Source organism: Anolis carolinensis, chromosome 6 (assembly GCF_035594765.1).
Source record: "Anolis carolinensis isolate JA03-04 chromosome 6, rAnoCar3.1.pri, whole genome shotgun sequence".
Taxonomy (NCBI): Eukaryota; Metazoa; Chordata; class Lepidosauria; order Squamata; family Dactyloidae; genus Anolis; species Anolis carolinensis.
Genome location: NC_085846.1, coordinates 281,691 through 300,844, shown reverse-complemented (window position 1 = coordinate 300,844; position 19,154 = coordinate 281,691). Strand labels below are relative to the sequence as shown.

Genomic DNA, 19,154 nt, shown 5'->3' with positions numbered 1-19,154 from the left:
GTACCCAGCAGGGGACGATGGGAAGATCGGAATCACGTTCCTGAGGGCAATGGAGGGTCTCGCCAGGAGGAAGCTTGGCTTGTTGACCAACCGGTTCTGGCCAAAATTAACATAACGGTCCTCTTTCTTTGCTGAGAAGAGAGGTTCTCGTGGGGATTCCCCAACCCTGTGGGCCACAAGACAGTTTGTGTATTTTGGATTTGGGAAATAAGTGCAACAAGTTATAGGGAGATAGACAGACAGACAGACAGACAGACAGACAGATATCCATTGTTTTCTTGGTTTCCCCCCAGCTGTTTGGAGATACTATAGGAAAGGGCCTTCTGTCACCCCAGTTAGACAAAAGGCAGTGGCATTCCTTTGTTTGTGAGCCATCGCCTGGGGCCGGTCAAGCAGAGGCCAATGTCCCCAGTACCTGGGATTCCAGCACATTTGCCACATGTTCATTTCTGAGATATCTATATATATAAAAGAGTGATGACATCAGGGCAGCGGACAGAACAACAAAACTACAGGCCCCCCCAACCTCGAAATTTGACAACACAACCCATCATCCACGGCTCTAGGTTGATACAACAAAAAGAAAATAAAAATAAAGTCCTAATTAGAGGGAGAGGAATAATTGTTTTTATCCAATTGCTGCCAGTTAAAGGGCTAAGCTCCACCCACTTGGTCTCCTAGCAACCCACTCAGCCCAGGCGACAGGCACAAGAGTTTGGAGAGACCCCTAAGGGCCATCCAGCCCAACCCTTTCTACTATGCAGCAGGACACAATCCAAGCATTCACAACATATGGACAACGTATAAATACTATGCAATATGACACAGGGACATAGACCCCTCTACCCTCACCACTTTCACAGAACACAAACAACCAAATGCATACTAAACATAAAGACAACCATACAACAGACATTCAATACCACCACTACCTCAACAAGTTCGCACCAACACCACCAGACAACGCCACAGCAACGCGTGGCTGGGCACAGCTAGTATATATATATATATATATATATATATATATACACACACACACACACACACACACACACACACACACACATACATATACATATATCTCCTCATAAGATATGTACAGACATAACCAGAGAGAAACTGAGCCCGTGCTGCTGCTAGTCCTGCTGTGGGGTGACCAGGACTCAACCCTTTTATACCATTTTAACCTGTTGTCCTTAGCAAACTATAGATCCCCAAGTCTTTGTCTGGGACTGGTTTTCATCATGCCTGTTAGGTCAAGCAGAGGTCAGGAATCCCAGCATATTGGCTATATGTCCATTTCTGTTATGAATATAACAACTCAAAGGTTGTATGTTATTGTTGTTGTTGTTGTTCCCATATATCAAATGGCCTGAGGTGGCAGTCTCCAAGGGGTTCCCCTGGGAAGCAGTCCAGCTCCTGGGCCGAATGCGGCTATGGAGGTCATAAGGAGTTGCTTGCTTTAACAAAAAACATTTGAGTGAAAACTCTTCATATATGAATTTGCTAATATCTTCACAGTAATCAAAGTAGGTTTACCTAGTGTAATTCAGGGTTGCCTTACCAGTAGACAGTATGAGATTGACTAACCACCTTAGACAGCAAACTATACAGGGCAGTAGAAGCCAGCTTCCCATCGGTTTCTGTCTGTTAGAGGACAAAGCTATATACACACTACACAGCCTGTCCTTCCTAAACTACTGAGTGGTCTCAGGTATTGGAAAACATTTATAGTTTTATTAGGTCTTTAGCCTTCTCTGCCAAAGAGTACAGGTGCCTCGCCAAATTACAAATCTCAAGATTGCATAGCATTGAGCCATGACAGTTAAAGTGGTGTCAAACTGCATTAATTCTGCAGTTTCAATGGACCTTGGGACATTTTTGGGTAAGGGATACAAGTTTTATGGAACTGGAAGAATGTATCATGATAGTTTTTTATACTTTATAAGAACTATAAAGTATAGGAGGCAAATGGACCAATGGGTTTGGCTGGACATTCAGGGCTTCTTTGGACACCTTTCCTCACCTTTTCCAGGTAACCCTTTTGAGGCGCTGCGGCCGGAAGGAGGGACAGCGCTGCCCCCGGCCCCCCCGGAGCCCCCCACCCCTCGGACCTACTTTGGTAAGACCACGGCCAATGTGGATCCTGATGACATACCTCTCCATACCATGCTTCCAGCGTGCGATTGGCTGCTATTTTCCAATTCCTTGCAATTCTAAGTCTCGCAAAATAATTGTGAGCAAAATAATCACCGGTCATTTCCAATTTCAGCTTTGGGGCATCCATTAGTAATGCTAACCTGGCATCCGGGGCAACGTTTAGTCCTATAACGTTACCGATTTCCTGAAATATTTGGCTCTATGGTGGGGCATTCCCACCATAGATGATGATGTGTCCCTTTTAAGTATGTTTAGAACCCTTTCAAGTAGGTTCCTGGGTGCTATATTGTTAAGGGAGATCTGGGGGAGAGAGAAAGAGAGAGAGAGAGAGAGAGATAAGACTATGCCCCTGTGAGGGAAAGGAAATAGACACAATAGAACACATTGTATTGAAGTGTCGCTATTACACAATACAATGTAGCCAACTTTTATAGCCTCAATGTTTTCTGAAACAGAGACAAAGAATTAGTGGTAATAATGATAGTTTTTCTCGTCACGACATACTAGAGCAGGCATGGGCAAACTTGGGCCCTCCCTCCAGATGTTTTGGACTCCAACTCCCACCATTCCCAACAGCCTCAGGCCCCTTCCTTTTGCCCCTCAGCCGCTTAAGCAGTTTTGGACTGCAACTCCCATAGACATTTGTAAAGTGTGTCCCATTATCAGATTATATTTCCTGGTGTAAATCATGGTGTTTTGGACTCCAACTCCCACCATTCCCAACAGCCTCAGGCCCCTTCCTTTTGCCCCTCAGCCGCTTAAGCAGTTTTGGACTCCAACTCCCATCATTCCCAACAGCCTCAGGCCCCTTCCTTTTCCCCCTCAGCTGCTTAAGCAGTTTTGGACTGCAACTCCCATAGACATTTGTAAAGTGTGTCCCATTATCAGATTATATTTCCTGGTGTAAACCATGGTGTTTTGGACTCCAACTCCCACCATTCCCAACAGCCTCAGGCCCCTTCCTTTTGCCCCTCAGCCTCTTAAGCAGTTTTGGACTCCAACTCCCACCATTCCCAACAGCCTCAGGCCCCTTCCTTTTCCCCCTCAGCCGCTTAAGCAGTTTTGGACTGCAACTCCCATAGACATTTGTAAAGTGTGTCCCATTATCAGATTATATTTCCTGGTGTAAACCATGGTGTTTTGGACTCCAACTACGACCATTCCCAACAGCCTCAGGCCCCTTCCTTTTGCCCCTCAGCCGCTTAAGCAGTTTTGGACTGCAACTCCCATCATTCCCAACAGCCTCAGGCCCCTTCCTTTTGCCCCTCAGCCGCTTAAGCAGTTTTGGACTGCAACTCCCATAGACATTTGTAAAGTGTGTCCCATTATCAGATTATATTTCCTGGTGTAAACCATGGTGTTTTGGACTCCAACTCCCACCATTCCCAACAGCCTCAGGCCCCTTCCTTTTCCCCCTCAGCCGCTTAAGCAGTTTTGGACTGCAACTCCCATAGACATTTGTAAAGTGTGTCCCATTATCAGATTATATTTCCTGGTGTAAACCATGGTGTTTTGGACTCCAACTACCACCATTCCCAACAGCCTCAGGCCCCTTCCTTTTGCCCCTCAGCCGCTTAAGCAGTTTTGGACTGCAACTCCCATCATTCCCAACAGCCTCAGGCCCCTTCCTTTTCCCCCTCAGCCGCTTAAGCAGTTTTGGACTGCAACTCCCATAGACATTTGTAAAGTGTGTCCCATTATCAGATTATATTTCCTGGTGTAAATCATGGTGTTTTGGACTCCAACTCCCACCATTCCCAACAGCCTCAGGCCCCTTCCTTTTGCCCCTCAGCCGCTTAAGCAGTTTTGGACTCCAACTCCCATCATTCCCAACAGCCTCAGGCCCCTTCCTTTTCCCCCTCAGCTGCTTTAGCAGTTTTGGACTGCAACTCCCATAGACATTTGTAAAGTGTGTCCCATTATCAGACTATATTTCCTGGTGTAAACCATGGTGTTTTGGACTCCAACTACCACCATTCCCAACAGCCTCAGGCCCCTTCCTTTTGCCCCTCAGCCGCTTAAGCAGTTTTGGACTGCAACTCCCATAGACATTTGTAAAGTGTGTCCCATTATCAGATTATATTTCCTGGTGTAAACCATGGTGTTTTGGACTCCAACTCCCACAATTCCCAACAGCCTCAGGCCCCTTCCTTTTCCCCCTCAGCTGCTTAAGCAGTTTTGGACTGCAACTCCCATCATTCCCAACAGCCTCAGGCCCCTTCCTTTTCCCCCTCAGCCGCTTAAGCAGTTTTGGACTCCAACTCCCATAGACATTTGTAAAGTGTGTCCCATTATCAGACTATATTTCCTGGTGTAAACCATGGTGTTTTGGACTCCAACTACCACCATTCCCAACAGCCTCAGGCCCCTTCCTTTTGCCCCTCAGCCGCTTAAGCAGTTTTGGACTGCAACTCCCATAGACATTTGTAAAGTGTCCCATTATCAGATTATATTTCCTGGTGTAAACCATGGTGTTTTGGACTCCAACTCCCACCATTCCCAACAGCCTCAGGCCCCTTCCTTTTGCCCCTCAGCCTCTTAAGCAGTTTTGGACTCCAACTCCCATCATTCCCAACAGCCTCAGGCCCCTTCCTTTTCCCCCTCAGCCGCTTAAGCAGTTTTGGACTCCAACTCCCATCATTCCCAACAGCCTCAGGCCCCTTCGTTTTGCCCCTCAGCCGCTTAAGCAGTTTTGGACTGCAACTCCCATAGACATTTGTAAAGTGTGTCCCATTATCAGATAATATTTCCTGGTGTAAACCATGGTGTTTTGGACTCCAACTCCCACCATTCCCAACAGCCTCAGGCCCCTTCCTTTTCCCCCTCAGCCGCTTAAGCGGCTGAGGGGGAAAAGGAAGGGGCCGGAGGCTGTTGGGAATGGTGGGAGTTGGAGTCCAAAACATCTGGAGGGATGAAGTTTGCCCATGCCTGCTCTAGTCTGAACTTTGAAACGCCTCCAATGGGCGAGTTGATGTGGATGATGGGTCTTTTTTATTTGTCCAGGATCGTGGAAGGAGTACTACCAATGGCGTGGGCTGCCCCTGGGGGCCCCCCTGGCGGTCATCCTCACCTACCCGCTGACCATGTACTACATCATCACCCAGTTGGCCCCACAGCACTGTGAGTATTGAATATTGGGGAGGGGTCTCTATGGGGGTCCCCAAATGCCCCCTCCTCACTCGAGGGGGGACAAAATGGGCAGGGGGTCTTGCACCTGTGTTGTAATATTTCTTCGCCCCCCCCCCCAAATCTAAGAATAGTTTGATTTTATTGTAAGGGGGTCTTTATGGGGGTCCCAAATGCCCCTTCCTCACTCGAGGGGGGACAAAATGGGGAGGGGGTCTCACCTCTCCATTGTAATGTTTGTTCCCCCCCCCACAAATCTAAGAATAATTATATATATATTCATATATATAGTCATACAATAATCGAGTTGAAAGAGACCCCCAAAGGCCATCTAGTCCAGCCCCCTTCTTCCTTCATGCAGGAAAAGCACAATCTAATCCCCCCGACAGATGACCATCCAACCTTCTAAGAGGCTCAAGACCCCTCCTCCTTTTCCCTCCCCCCCCCCCCCCAATTTGGGTCTGGGGTCCCCAGGTGAAGACCAGAGTGACCCCCCTCTTTGTTTTGCTTCCTCTCTCCATCCTCCCTTTTCAGTCCCAGAACTGAACATCTTGAACAAGCAGTCCCTCAAGATCCATGTGGTGGAAACGGGCAAGGAGTTTGGGGTGCTGATGGCCTTCTGGGTAAGTAATGGGGGTCTCCAAGGGCAGAGGGCAGGAGGAGGGGGCACAGGATGCCCCCAACTCAGTCCTGTGCTTGTAGGAGAAGCACAGACAAGGGTTCTATATACCAGACATGGGCAAACAGGGCGGATCAGAATGCACATATACACGGCAAACATTCAATGCCGGTTTTAGACATATGACACATATTTATTTATTATTATTTATTACATGCATTTATACCCCACCCTTCTCCCCGAGGGGACTCAGAGCGGCTTACATTCTGCCACGAGGGCCAGAAACAAATATACTATAAAAACAAAACAATTAAAACATGATAAAAACATGATAAAAACATGATAAAAAGTATACAAAAATTAAAACGCTGCAAAGCAGCGATATTGCACCATCCTCAGTCATTCACTACTGCTACAATTACAGATTTGCGACATACAGACAGTAGAGATGATTCAACATTTTCCAAATTCAGTTTCAGGAGGTTATGCTTGATTCTGGCCACAGGGGGAGCTGTTGAGTCCTTTTTGATCGTAGTACTTCCTCCTTGCTCTTTGATCGCCGGCATTTTTATGGTGCTGTAAAAGAAATGAACCTCCCTGCTTAAGCGGTGCCTAATTTCTCTACTCACAGCTGCAGCTGTTTTCGAACTGCATAAGTGGACAGTAAGCTAGGCTATTAAATGGTCAGGTGCTCAATCCGACTCGGGCTTCGAACTCACCACCTTCAAATCGGCAGTGATCTATTGCTGCTGGCGGTTAACCAACTGCGCTACAGCCTGGCCCCTGTGGCCAGACAGCCGAAAAAACTCACAACAACCCACTTATTTTTACATTCCAAAGGGTTAGTATTTATACCCCACTTTGTCTCTTCTGAAGGAGACTCAAAGCTGCTTAACCTAAAAGTATTAGCATACAAATTAATATTATTTTATTAGTATGTATTATTTTATTATGACACAGCAAACAAGATAGATATGCTGGATTTCGTCTCACAAAATCACAAGTCGAATACTTCCCAAGTGTCTAGGACTGTGTGAAGTATTTTCGGATGATGCGCGCAGATCCCAGTAGGGTGGCCTTTTGCAGTTGGCAGATCGTAATTTTGTCAATGTCTATTATTATTATTATTATTACTATGACACAGCAAACAAGATAGTCATGCTGGATTTCGTTTCACAAAACCACAAGTCGAATACTTCCCAAGTGTCTAGGACTGTGTGAAGTATTTTCGGATGATGCGCGCAGATCCCAGTAGGGTGGCCTTTTGCAGTTGGCAGATCGTAATTTTGTCAATGTCTATTATTATTATTATTATTACTATGACACAGCAAACAAGATAGTCATGCTGGATTTCGTTTCACAAAATCACAAGTCGAACACTTCCCAAGTGTCTAGGACTGTGTGAAGTATTTTCGGATGATGCGCGCAGATCCCAGTAGGGTGGCCTTTTGCAGTTGGCAGATTGTGATTTTGTCAATGTCTATTGTTTCCAAATGCCGGCTGAGATCTCTTGGCACGGCACCCAATGTGCCCATCACCACCGGGACCACCTGCACTGGTTTCTGCCATAATCTTTGAAGTTCGATCTTGAGGTCCTGAGAGCGGCTGAGTTTTTCCCGTTGTTTTTCGTCAATGCGACTGTCACCTGGGATGGCGACATCAATGATCCAAACCTTTTTCTTTTCCACAACTGTGATTATTATTATTATTATTATTATTATTATTATTATTATTATTATTATTATTATTATTTATACCCTGCTTTATCTCTCCAAGAGACCCAAAAGCATCTGCATGCAATTTAAATTATTATTATTTTATTATTATACATTATTGTATTTATTATTATATTTATTTATACCCCGCTTTATCTCTCCCATAGGAGACCCAAAGTGACTTAACCTACAAGCATCCACATACAATTTAAATTATTATTAAATTAAAAGTATGACCCCATAGTTTGAACTCTGTGAATACGCAAACATTAAAACAGAATTAAACATAACAGTATGAATAGTATTAAAGTTCACAGCTATTCAAAGCTAAAGACTCCCATGGTGAAATGAAAAGGAGAGGAACTCCATGGGTTTAGCAGGAGCATCTTGCAAACAAACATGAAAGATACGGACAGGATGGCATTTTAACACACACCCCGAGAACAAAGGAACAACCACTTTGCAAACTCTCCTCCTTCCAAGGCGATGGAGCATGGTCCTGATTCCTCTTCTATTCTCCCATATATACATGTGTGTGTGGGTGTCTTTCATGGGGAGGCCTTTGCTCCATTCTTGGGGCAGTTGTCCGAAGGAGGCTGGACTAGATGACCTCGTGGATGCCCCTTCCATCTCGCAAAACCTTAGGAGTCAACCTTTCCCTCCTTTTGCAGGAGCTGTCCGTGCTGCTGCCCCACGTCTCCTTGGAGCTCCTCTTTGTGGGGGACACTTTACCCCCCGAGTTGGATGGCCAGCAGTTCCTCCTGCAGAGAGACGTGAGTTGGAGACCCTTCTCTACGGAAGGCCCTATAAACCTTGATTCATTCCAACAGCACATTGGAAATGGGGGGGGGGGGGGGAATGCTTATTTATTGCACAACTGTCACCCCCTCTTTCCTCTGTCGAAGGCGTGATTTGTAGTTTTCTCCTTCCAATCATGCCCTCCCTACATACGCTGCACACCGGACCGATTGTCTCAGAGGCAAGCTTTAAATATCAACCTATACTTAGCAGAGAGTCGGGGTTCTCTCTCGATTAATCTCCGCAACACCCTAATTCATTGGTGAGTCTGGTCCTCTCACCTTCTTCTCTCCAGTCAGACTGCTTAAGCTTCCAGCTAAAGCAGCACCAACAAATCGACACCACAGTCATAATTCAGCTGATCTCAGCGGTACAAAGACTTTATTATATACATCTATATACAGTTACAAAGTCCATCACTCATAGGACTCATGCTTTGCCAAGCGTCTGCGAAAAACTCAAGCCGGCAACTCCCACATTCCATTGCCAGATGACGAATGTCCTGTCCATGCTGCTGAGTCCGGAAGTCTTGACCTATAGGCTCTGCATGCTGTCAATCAAGCTGGCTTGTGATTAACCCATGTGCTGCTGGAACACAGATACACTATCCAAACAGCAACACTATTGATCTAACATTTCACACTAACAACAAATAACACCAACAGAGTGTTTATCAGTAGTTAGCAGAGTTTTACTGCATCGTCTGACCTTGTACCGTTCACTGTTTACTAATTTGACCCAGTTTTCTTCCAAGCTCACAGTGGAGGCTTTTAATCCGGACACGTTGCTTTATGTACAGCTATATACACACTCATCAGGGTCCCCTGATATCCTATCAGTCAACGGCATATGCAGAGATACTCATGACATAGGTAACAGATATCAGCAACGGATGTATGACGAGAAGCAAGAGAATCGTGACAAGAAAAAGAACACAAGTGGGTGATGCAACCCTCATCATGACTGCCACATAGTCATGACTCAGCTTCTTTAGCCTGTCCCATCAGTTCCACATTACCACCTACTTAACCCGCCCATAGGTGTGTGACCACATGTCCATTAGAACTGTATTTCCCACCAGTTTAACACAATAGGGTGAGAGCCAATGCATTCCTGTCTGACAATTCATTCTCTATCTAACATCCTCTCCTTTGAGGCATGAGATTTGGACCAGAGGCCCCTGACCCATTATGTGTCAATGGGGAGGGGTCTCCATCCATTCACCCCCACCCCCACCCCTGTTTCTTCCAGGAGGAGCAAGGCGTCTCCGTCCGGCCTGGACTGACCCCCAGGTCAAAGGGGGGCCGCCGTGAGCTGCAGATGGGCTTCAGCGCCCGGCCCTATCACCTCCTGCAGGCCCCCAAACCGGACCTGGTCATTGGTGAGAGGAAGGGCAGGGGGAGGGGGAGGAAGAGGAGAGAGACCCCCATTGAGGGGGATGGGAGGGGCAAGGCACTGGGGTGGGCAGGAAGGGGGATCCGCACCTGACGCCTCGTCTCCGTCTGATCAGGGTTTAACTCAGGATTCGCCCTCAAGGAGACCTGGCTGAGTTCTCTCCCCCGGCTCCAGGTAAGACGATGGGCAACAAAGGCCCCCCTCCCTCCCAAGACCCCCATTCCTCCTCCTGAGAGCCTTACCTGCCAGGTAGGAGTGCCTCTCTCTTAACCTACTGCTAGTCCTGACTTGAGGAGAGTCATTGAATCAACGGAGTTTACCTTTCCAGAGTGGGTTCAGTGGGTCCATTCTGGTCCAGAGTAATGCATAAACATGTGGATGATGCACCTGAGAGCCTCACCTGCCAGGTAGAAGGTTTATTGGATTACCAGTGTGTCTCTTTGGCCCACTCCCTCTCCCGGATCACCATGCTCTTCCTCCTTCCCTTGCAGTCCCTCCGGGTCCCGGCCTACTTCACCGAATGCAGCGAATACAGCTGTGCTGTGGACGAGGCGGCCGTCTCGATGGCGACGGGGGGGACCACCAGCCCCGCCCAGGTCAACCCCTTCCGCTCACCCTTCCGCCAAGCCGGCATTGACAACGCCATGCCCTGGTGAGTGACCTCCGACTCCGGACCCCAGACCCTGGGCTTGCCTAAATATAGGCAGTCCCCCAGTTACAAACAAGAGAGGTTCTGTAGGTTTATTCTTGAGTTGAATTTGTATGTATGTCGGAAGAAGGACATTGTTTATGTTGTACTTCAGCCCTTGCTTGTGCCTGCACCTAGTGTCACTGAAGGAGTGGATCATGGGATTTCTGGGCCTGTAAGCCAGCATGAGATATTAAGTCCTGAAACTGAACCATCTCTGTCTCCATTAGCTAGTGAAGGCCACATTCCAGAAAGGGGCCCTGATGTTGCTGAGAAGCCTTTTGCTAGGGAAGCAAGGTCAGGGGTTGAGATGAGCTCAGAGGATGCAATTCCAGGTGGACAGAATAATGAGCTGATAGATAGTTTTTGTGAACATGGAACTGCCCAGCAGAGTTTGCGAAGGTTATGGCGATTGTTAGCAAAAAAGCGATTATCAAGTTGTCAGGGAAGACGGCATGATTTCATGTCTATGAAACCAGAGAGATCTTTCAGCAGTCTGGTCAACGTTGGAGTTTGAGAAGCAACATCCATGGTCAAGTCTTAGCTAAGCCTGCTAATGATATCGAGCTAGGATTTGGGGGGGTCCCCTTCTTTAGGAGGGAACCCTAGCTCCTACCCCCCAGCCATAGGTCCGAGAATCCTGGCAAGGGGGGGAGTCGCTAAAAGTCAAGGTTTCTCGCTACAAAGATCTCACCCTCAGACGTGAAGAAAGAATACCGAGTTGTTGGCCTGGTTCGACCACACTAAGGGAATTCTAGTTTCATGTTTCATGCTTCCAAGTTTAAGTGATTATTCCTGGATTTCTGTATTGGATTTTTATGCTGGCTTTTCTGTATCCTATGCTGGATGCCTTGTTGTCTTGGATTTTGAATGATTATCGCACCTTGAATCTTATGCACTTTTAAGACTTTGACATTTTTTACTATATAATATAATCTTCAATAAATTGCTTTGCTGATTTAACTTGGACTGGAATGTATATACACTTTAGCGTATAGCATAAGGAATGGATAACACCCATTGCATTCTGTCCTTGCAGTAATTGGTTTTTTTTATTGTTTTTGTTTTGCAAAATTTGGCTTGTTGTTGAAACAAGGATTGAAGAGAAAGCTTCAGTGGAGACCCCCCCCCCCCCCCCCCGATAACACTATGGATCAAAACCTGAAAAGGTTTCTGTTCCTGGTTTGAAAGTGCTATTTCCTATTTAATGGTGTGGTCCTGCCTTTGAAAGGAGTTGTTCCTCTCCAGAAACAAACTATGTTGAATGGGTTGAGACTCAATGATGAGTCATTGGGAAACTGGAGCAAAATTTGCTGAACGACATCCTTCCCACAAAGACTACGTTTTGGGATTTCCATAAACTTTCTCCCATGTTTTTTTAGAGCCAATCTGGAAATGACATTGATAACCCAGGAACAAAATTAAGTGCCATTGCATAGGGTAAGAACTCGTCCAGGAGTAAAATTCCCTTCTTAAAGGTAGACTCCTCTCCCTTCCTGTTGTCTCAGACCTGTTCTTAACTAGGAGTCATTTGTAAGGCAGATGTTTTTAACTGGGGGACTGCCTGCAATGGCATCCCAAATGAGAGGAGGAACATGGGAGCGGGGCATCTTTGTGGTTGTGGCATCAATGGGGTGTCATTGGGCCTCTTTTGGGAGCCTTTGGCCCCATTGGTACACCTGACCTTGGGGACTTTGGAAGAGGGAAGGCCACCTAACCTATTGACCTCCATGGCAAGGCAAAGGGTAAAGACCCCTCCCTATTGCCTTGCACTGCATTGCATTGCCTTGCCTTGCATTGTTTGCATTGCCTTGCATTGCCTTGCATTGCCTTGCCTTGCCTTGTGTTGCCTGTATTGCATTGTTGCATGCCTTGCATTGTTTGCATTGTGCTGCGTAATGTTGCATTGCCTTGTCTTGCCTTGTCTTGCCTGCGTTGAATTGCATTGCTTGCATTGCGTTGTGTTGCATTGCCTGCTTTGCATTGTTTGCATTGCATTGCGCTGCATTGCCTTGCCTTGCCTTGTGTTGCCTGTGTTGCATTGTTGCATGTCTTGCATTGTCTGCATTGCGCTGCGTTGTGTTGCATTGCTTTGTCTTGCCTGTGTTGAATTGCATTGCTTGCATTGCGTTGTGTTGTGTTGCATTGCCTGCCTTGCATTGTTTGCATTGCGCTGCATTGTGTTGCATTGCCTTGTCTTGCCCGCGTTGAATTGCATTGTTTGCATTGCATTGCGCTGCATTGCCTTGCCTTGCCTTGTCTGCCTTGCATTGTTTGCATTGCGCTGCATTGTGTTGCATTGCCTTGTCTTGCCCGCGTTGAATTGCATTGCTTGCATTGTGTTGCGTTGCATTGCCTGCCTTGCATTGTTTGCATTGCCTTGCCTTGCCTTGCCTTGCCTGTGTTGAATTGCATTGCTTGCGTTGCACTGCATTGCCTTGCGTTGCCTTGCCTTTCCTTGTGTTGCCTGTGTTGCATCGCTTTGCCTTGCCTTGCCTTGCCTGTGTTGAATTGCATTGCTTGCGTTGCACTGCATTGCCTTGCGTTGCCTTGCCTTTCCTTGTGTTGCCTGTGTTGCATCGCTTTGCCTTGCCTTGCCTTGCCTGTGTTGAATTGCATTGCTTGCGTTGCACTGCATTGCCTTGCGTTGCCTTGCCTTTCCTTGTGTTGCCTGTGTTGCATCGCTTTGCCTTGCCTTGCCTTGCCTGTGTTGAATTGCATTGCTTGCGTTGCACTGCATTGCCTTGCGTTGCCTTGCCTTTCCTTGTGTTGCCTGTGTTGCATCGCTTTGCCTTGCCTTGCCTTGCCTGTGTTGAATTGCATTGCTTGCGTTGCACTGCGTTGCCTTGCGTTGCCTTGCCTTTCCTTGTGTTGCCTGTGTTGCATCGCTTTGCCTTGCCTTGCCTTGCCTGTGTTGAATTGCATTGCTTGCGTTGCACTGCATTGCCTTGCGTTGCCTTGCCTTTCCTTGTGTTGCCTGTGTTGCATCGCTTTGCCTTGCCTTGCCTTGCCTGTGTTGAATTGCATTGCTTGCGTTGCACTGCATTGCCTTGCGTTGCCTTGCCTTTCCTTGTGTTGCCTGTGTTGCATCGCTTTGCCTTGCCTTGCCTTGCCTGTGTTGAATTGCATTGCTTGCGTTGCACTGCATTGCCTTGCGTTGCCTTGCCTTTCCTTGTGTTGCCTGTGTTGCATCGCTTTGCCTTGCCTTGCCTTGCCTGTGTTGAATTGCATTGCTTGCGTTGCACTGCATTGCCTTGCGTTGCCTTGCCTTTCCTTGTGTTGCCTGTGTTGCATCGCTTTGCCTTGCCTTGCCTTGCCTGTGTTGAATTGCATTGCTTGCGTTGCACTGCATTGCCTTGCGTTGCCTTGCCTTTCCTTGTGTTGCCTGTGTTGCATCGCTTTGCCTTGCCTGGCCTTGCCTGTGTTGAATTGCATTGCTTGCGTTGCACTGCATTGCCTTGCGTTGCCTTGCCTTTCCTTGTGTTGCCTGTGTTGCATCGCTTTGCCTTGCCTTGCCTTGCCTGTGTTGAATTGCATTGCTTGCGTTGCACTGCATTGCCTTGCGTTGCCTTGCCTTTCCTTGTGTTGCCTGTGTTGCATCGCTTTGCCTTGCCTTGCCTTGCCTGTGTTGAATTGCATTGCTTGCGTTGCACTGCATTGCCTTGCGTTGCCTTGCCTTTCCTTGTGTTGCCTGTGTTGCATCGCTTTGCCTTGCCTTGCCTTGCCTGTGTTGAATTGCATTGCTTGCGTTGCACTGCATTGCCTTGCGTTGCCTTGCCTTTCCTTGTGTTGCCTGTGTTGCATCGCTTTGCCTTGCCTTGCCTTGCCTGTGTTGAATTGCATTGCTTGCGTTGCACTGCATTGCCTTGCGTTGCCTTGCCTTTCCTTGTGTTGCCTGTGTTGCATCGCTTTGCCTTGCCTGGCCTTGCCTGTGTTGAATTGCATTGCTTGCGTTGCACTGCATTGCCTTGCGTTGCCTTGCCTTTCCTTGTGTTGCCTGTGTTGCATCGCTTTGCCTTGCCTTGCCTTGCCTGTGTTGAATTGCATTGCTTGCGTTGCACTGCATTGCCTTGCGTTGCCTTGCCTTTCCTTGTGTTGCCTGTGTTGCATCGCTTTGCCTTGCCTTGCCTTGCCTGTGTTGAATTGCATTGCTTGCGTTGCACTGCATTGCCTTGCGTTGCCTTGCCTTTCCTTGTGTTGCCTGTGTTGCATCGCTTTGCCTTGCCTGGCCTTGCCTGTGTTGAATTGCATTGCTTGCGTTGCACTGCATTGCCTTGCGTTGCCTTGCCTTTCCTTGTGTTGCCTGTGTTGCATCGCTTTGCCTTGCCTTGCCTTGCCTGTGTTGAATTGCATTGCTTGCGTTGCACTGCATTGCCTTGCGTTGCCTTGCCTTTCCTTGTGTTGCCTGTGTTGCATCGCTTTGCCTTGCCTTGCCTTGCCTGTGTTGAATTGCATTGCTTGCGTTGCACTGCATTGCCTTGCGTTGCCTTGCCTTTCCTTGTGTTGCCTGTGTTGCATCGCTTTGCCTTGCCTTGCCTTGCCTGTGTTGAATTGCATTGCTTGCGTTGCACTGCATTGCCTTGCGTTGCCTTGCCTTTCCTTGTGTTGCCTGTGTTGCATCGCTTTGCCTTGCCTTGCCTTGCCTGTGTTGAATTGCATTGCTTGCGTTGCACTGCATTGCCTTGCGTTGCCTTGCCTTTCCTTGTGTTGCCTGTGTTGCATCGCTTTGCCTTGCCTGGCCTTGCCTGTGTTGAATTGCATTGCTTGCGTTGCACTGCATTGCCTTGCGTTGCCTTGCCTTTCCTTGTGTTGCCTGTGTTGCATCGCTTTGCCTTGCCTTGCCTTGCCTGTGTTGAATTGCATTGCTTGCGTTGCACTGCATTGCCTTGCGTTGCCTTGCCTTTCCTTGTGTTGCCTGTGTTGCATCGCTTTGCCTTGCCTTGCCTTGCCTGTGTTGAATTGCATTGCTTGCGTTGCACTGCATTGCCTTGCGTTGCCTTGCCTTTCCTTGTGTTGCCTGTGTTGCATCGCTTTGCCTTGCCTGGCCTTGCCTGTGTTGAATTGCATTGCTTGCGTTGCACTGCATTGCCTTGCGTTGCCTTGCCTTTCCTTGTGTTGCCTGTGTTGCATCGCTTTGCCTTGCCTGGCCTGGCCTGGCTTGCGTGGCCTTGCCTGGTGCCTCACCTGCGCCCCCCCTCTCTTCCCGCCAGGTACTCGAACGCCTTCCTCTTCCACCTGATCTACAAGGCCTCGGCCAGCAACCACCGCCAGCCCCCCGGGGGCCCCAGTGCCGGCGGCCCCAACGCCCAGGGCCCCCCTCCGGCGGCCCCCCCTCCGGCCCACAGGAACCCCAAGCCCCCCGAGGGGCCCCGCGGAGCCCGGCGCAAGAAGAGGCAGGTGCGCGCGTCCGGACGGAGGCGCAAGTGAGCCAGGAAGGAGGAGGAGGGGGGGCCACCAGCACCCCAGGAAATAAAGTGCCACCTCCCTGTTTCTCGTGCCTCACCTGTGGTCCTTTGCACAATAAGGGCGTGTCACACCTTGGCGGTCCACATGCACACAGGTGTGCAACACACTTTCCCCGGGCCCTGGGTGTGCGGGCAACGAGGCCTCTTCCATGCCATGGGTGTGCTTGCAAAATGAATGGATTTCTTCATCTGTCAGCAATGAGAGCTGGCACTGAAACAGAAGGAGCCATTAGAATAATAGAGTTGGAAGGGAACCTCTAAAGGCCATCCAGTCCAACCCCCTTCGGTCATTATGCAGGAAGAGCACAATCAAAGCAACTCCATTAGATGGCCATCTGGTCTCTGATAATGATGGTGGTGGTGATGATGACGACGACAACGATGATGATGATAATAATAATAATAGAATCCTAAAGTTGGAAGAGACCTCTAAAGGCCATCTAGTCCAACCCCCTGCCATGCAGGAAAGACACCATCAAAGCACTCCTGACAGATGGCCATCCAGCCTCTGATAACGATGATGATGGTGGTGTTGATGATGATGATGATGATGATGATAATAATAATGATAATAATAATAGAATACTAGAGTTGGAAGAGACCCCCAAAGGCCATCTAGTACATCCCCTTTCTGCTATTATGTAGGAGAAGCACAATCAAACCACCCCCGACAGATGGTCATTCAGGCTCTGCTAATAATAATAATACAGTAGAGTCTCACTAATCCAAGCCTCGCTTATCCAAGCCTCTGGATAATCCAAGCCATTTTTGTAGTAAATGTTTTCAATATATTGTGATATTTTGGTGCTAAATTTGTAAATACAGTAATTACAACATAACATTACTGCTTATTGAACTACTTTTTCTGTCAAATTTGTTGTCTAACATGATGTTTTGCTGCTTAATTTGTAAAATCATAACCTAATTTGATGTTTAATAGGCTTTTTCTTAATCCCTCCTTATTATCCAAGATATTCGCTTATCCAAGCTTCTGCCGGCCCGTTTAGCTTGGATAAGTGAGACTCTACTGTAATAATAATAATAGAATCCTGGTGTTGGAAGGCCATCTAGTCCAACCCTCTGCCATGCAGGAAAGGCACCATCAAAGCACTCCTGGCAGATGCCCATCCAGCCTCTGCTTAAAAGCCTCCAAAGAAGGAGCTTCCATCACACTCAGCAACAGAAAACAAGGCCTGCTCCCTCTTCCTTAGGACATCCTGTCAGATATTTAATAGAATCATAGAATAACTATACAAGGAGCTGAGAGTTTTTTCTGCTAGGTTGGTCCGAAGAAAGAGGTCTGTACTACAAGTCCCAGGATTGCATTGGATGGGCCGCAGAACATTGTGTGTGTCCAGCGTGGCTCCAGCGCCATAAGTGGACGGTCAGCCTGGGTGCCCACCTGCCAGCCTGTCCTTGCAGAGAGCCATAGTCTCCCCAAAGGCTAGTTAGTCCAGCCCCTCTTTGGCAATTCTTCCTTCCTTCCTTCCTTCCTCCCTCCCTCCATCCCACTGGGTAGCAACGAATGGGAGGCCTGGAGCGGCGATGGTGTCACAGAGAGGACACTCATGACCAGGTGACCTCTGAAGGCCCTGGACCCAGACTCGGCTCTCGGACCAGATGCTCAAGCTAGGCGATCTTCAGGTTCCTTGTATATATGCAAACAGAGGTGACCTCCAGTCCCAGCCAGATTAGCCCCAAATTGGGTTGCAGTGAGTTTTCCGGCAGCATTCTCTCCTGACATTTCACTTGCATCTGTGGCTGGCATCATTTTCAGAGGTTCTGTTGGCAGTGAGGCAAGTGGAGTGTCTATACTGTACCTGTGCAATAATGTCCAAGGTGGGAGGAAGAACCCTTGTCTGTGTGAGGCAAGTGTGGATGTTGCAACGAGCAAGCTTGAATAGCATTGAGTAGCCACGAAGCTGCAAAGTCAATCAGCGAGGGTCTCTGCATAGAGGTAGTGTTGGTCCCATTTTGGGAGGCAGCCCCTGGCAGTGAGACCAGGGAGAAGCCTGTGGGCAGAAACCCACAGTGATTGAGGGCGTCTCTGGCCCTACCCAGGAATGCTATTGTCTTATGAGATGACTTAATGGGTCTTATGGCCCATTAAGAGGGCTGGCCTGGAGATTCCAGACCCCAGAGAAACAAAACATCATATATTAATACAATCATGCAAAAATGACAGAGGTTGGGGTTTGGCTGTAGAAATGCTGATTCCTTCCGATGCAAGAGGTCCCGTTCATCAAAGGCGCAGGGTGGTGAATGGTTCTTTCCCCAAGGGGCAAGGGAGATGATTTCCCCTGCTTGAAGAGAACTATTGTGATGCAATGTCCAGGTAAAGTCCAACAATATAGGTGAAACAGGGAACTTGATGAGGAAGTTCCCAGCTTAGTTTCTTTCCCCGAGGCTATACAATTGTGTGGGAGGCAAGACATCTTTGGGTTCAGGAACACAGGGAGTGGGGATCTCAGGAGCATAAAACATTAGGTTGACACAACATATAGGCAAAATAGGAACACGTAGGGGAAAACATGGAGCGTTTGGGTCAAATTATATACATGGGAGACATAGTTTTCCAAAGTACCTTTAGCAAGCCAGGCTTCCCAGTAAGTCATGGCCAGGGGTAATCTATATTAGTATATTATCATATTATTATTATTATTATTATTATTATTATTATTATTATTATATTATGTTATTTATTAGTCATGACTACATTGAAACTACAATAGAGAGAAATCAGCGTGGAAAGTGCACGAGGCACCATAGATTGTTGTACATGGAAATAATGGTAGTAAATAGTTTTTGATTTCTTAAATACAGTTATATATTACAATTATATATTTTTGTTATTTAAACTATACATACTGCTAAATTATGGGTTTTTTTTTTCCCAAAGTGACACACCACCCAAGTCATGCTAGGTTTTTTTTGGGTGAATTTTGACACACCAAGTGCAAAAGGTTGCCCATCCTTGTGCTAGATAGTGATTCATTCACAAAATAGATAGCATCCAGAATACAGGGTTGTTGTATGTCTTTCGGGCTGTGTGGCCATGTTCCAGAAGCATTCTCTCCTGACGTTTCGCCCACATAGATGTGGGCGAAACGTCAGGAGAGAATGCTTCTGGAACATGGCCACACAGCCCGAAAGACATACAACAACCCTGTGATCCCGGCCATGAAAGC

General features: G+C 47.7%; 1 protein-coding gene across 1 annotated transcript in view; it reads left to right on the top strand.

Moving 5' to 3' along the window:
- Window positions 1–15,991, top strand: part of zmynd15 (zinc finger MYND-type containing 15) — a 31,421-nt gene extending 15,430 nt beyond the window's left edge. Inside the window, exons 8-15 of the mRNA XM_062957009.1 lie at window positions 2,036–2,122; window positions 5,164–5,280; window positions 5,821–5,909; window positions 8,292–8,393; window positions 9,670–9,799; window positions 9,929–9,987; window positions 10,305–10,465; window positions 15,712–15,991. Coding sequence (XP_062813079.1) covers window positions 2,036–2,122; window positions 5,164–5,280; window positions 5,821–5,909; window positions 8,292–8,393; window positions 9,670–9,799; window positions 9,929–9,987; window positions 10,305–10,465; window positions 15,712–15,928 — 962 coding nt within the window. The 3' untranslated portion in view covers window positions 15,929–15,991. The remainder of the gene's footprint in view (window positions 1–2,035; window positions 2,123–5,163; window positions 5,281–5,820; window positions 5,910–8,291; window positions 8,394–9,669; window positions 9,800–9,928; window positions 9,988–10,304; window positions 10,466–15,711) is intronic.
- The last annotated feature ends 3,163 nt before the right edge of the window (window positions 15,992–19,154 follow it).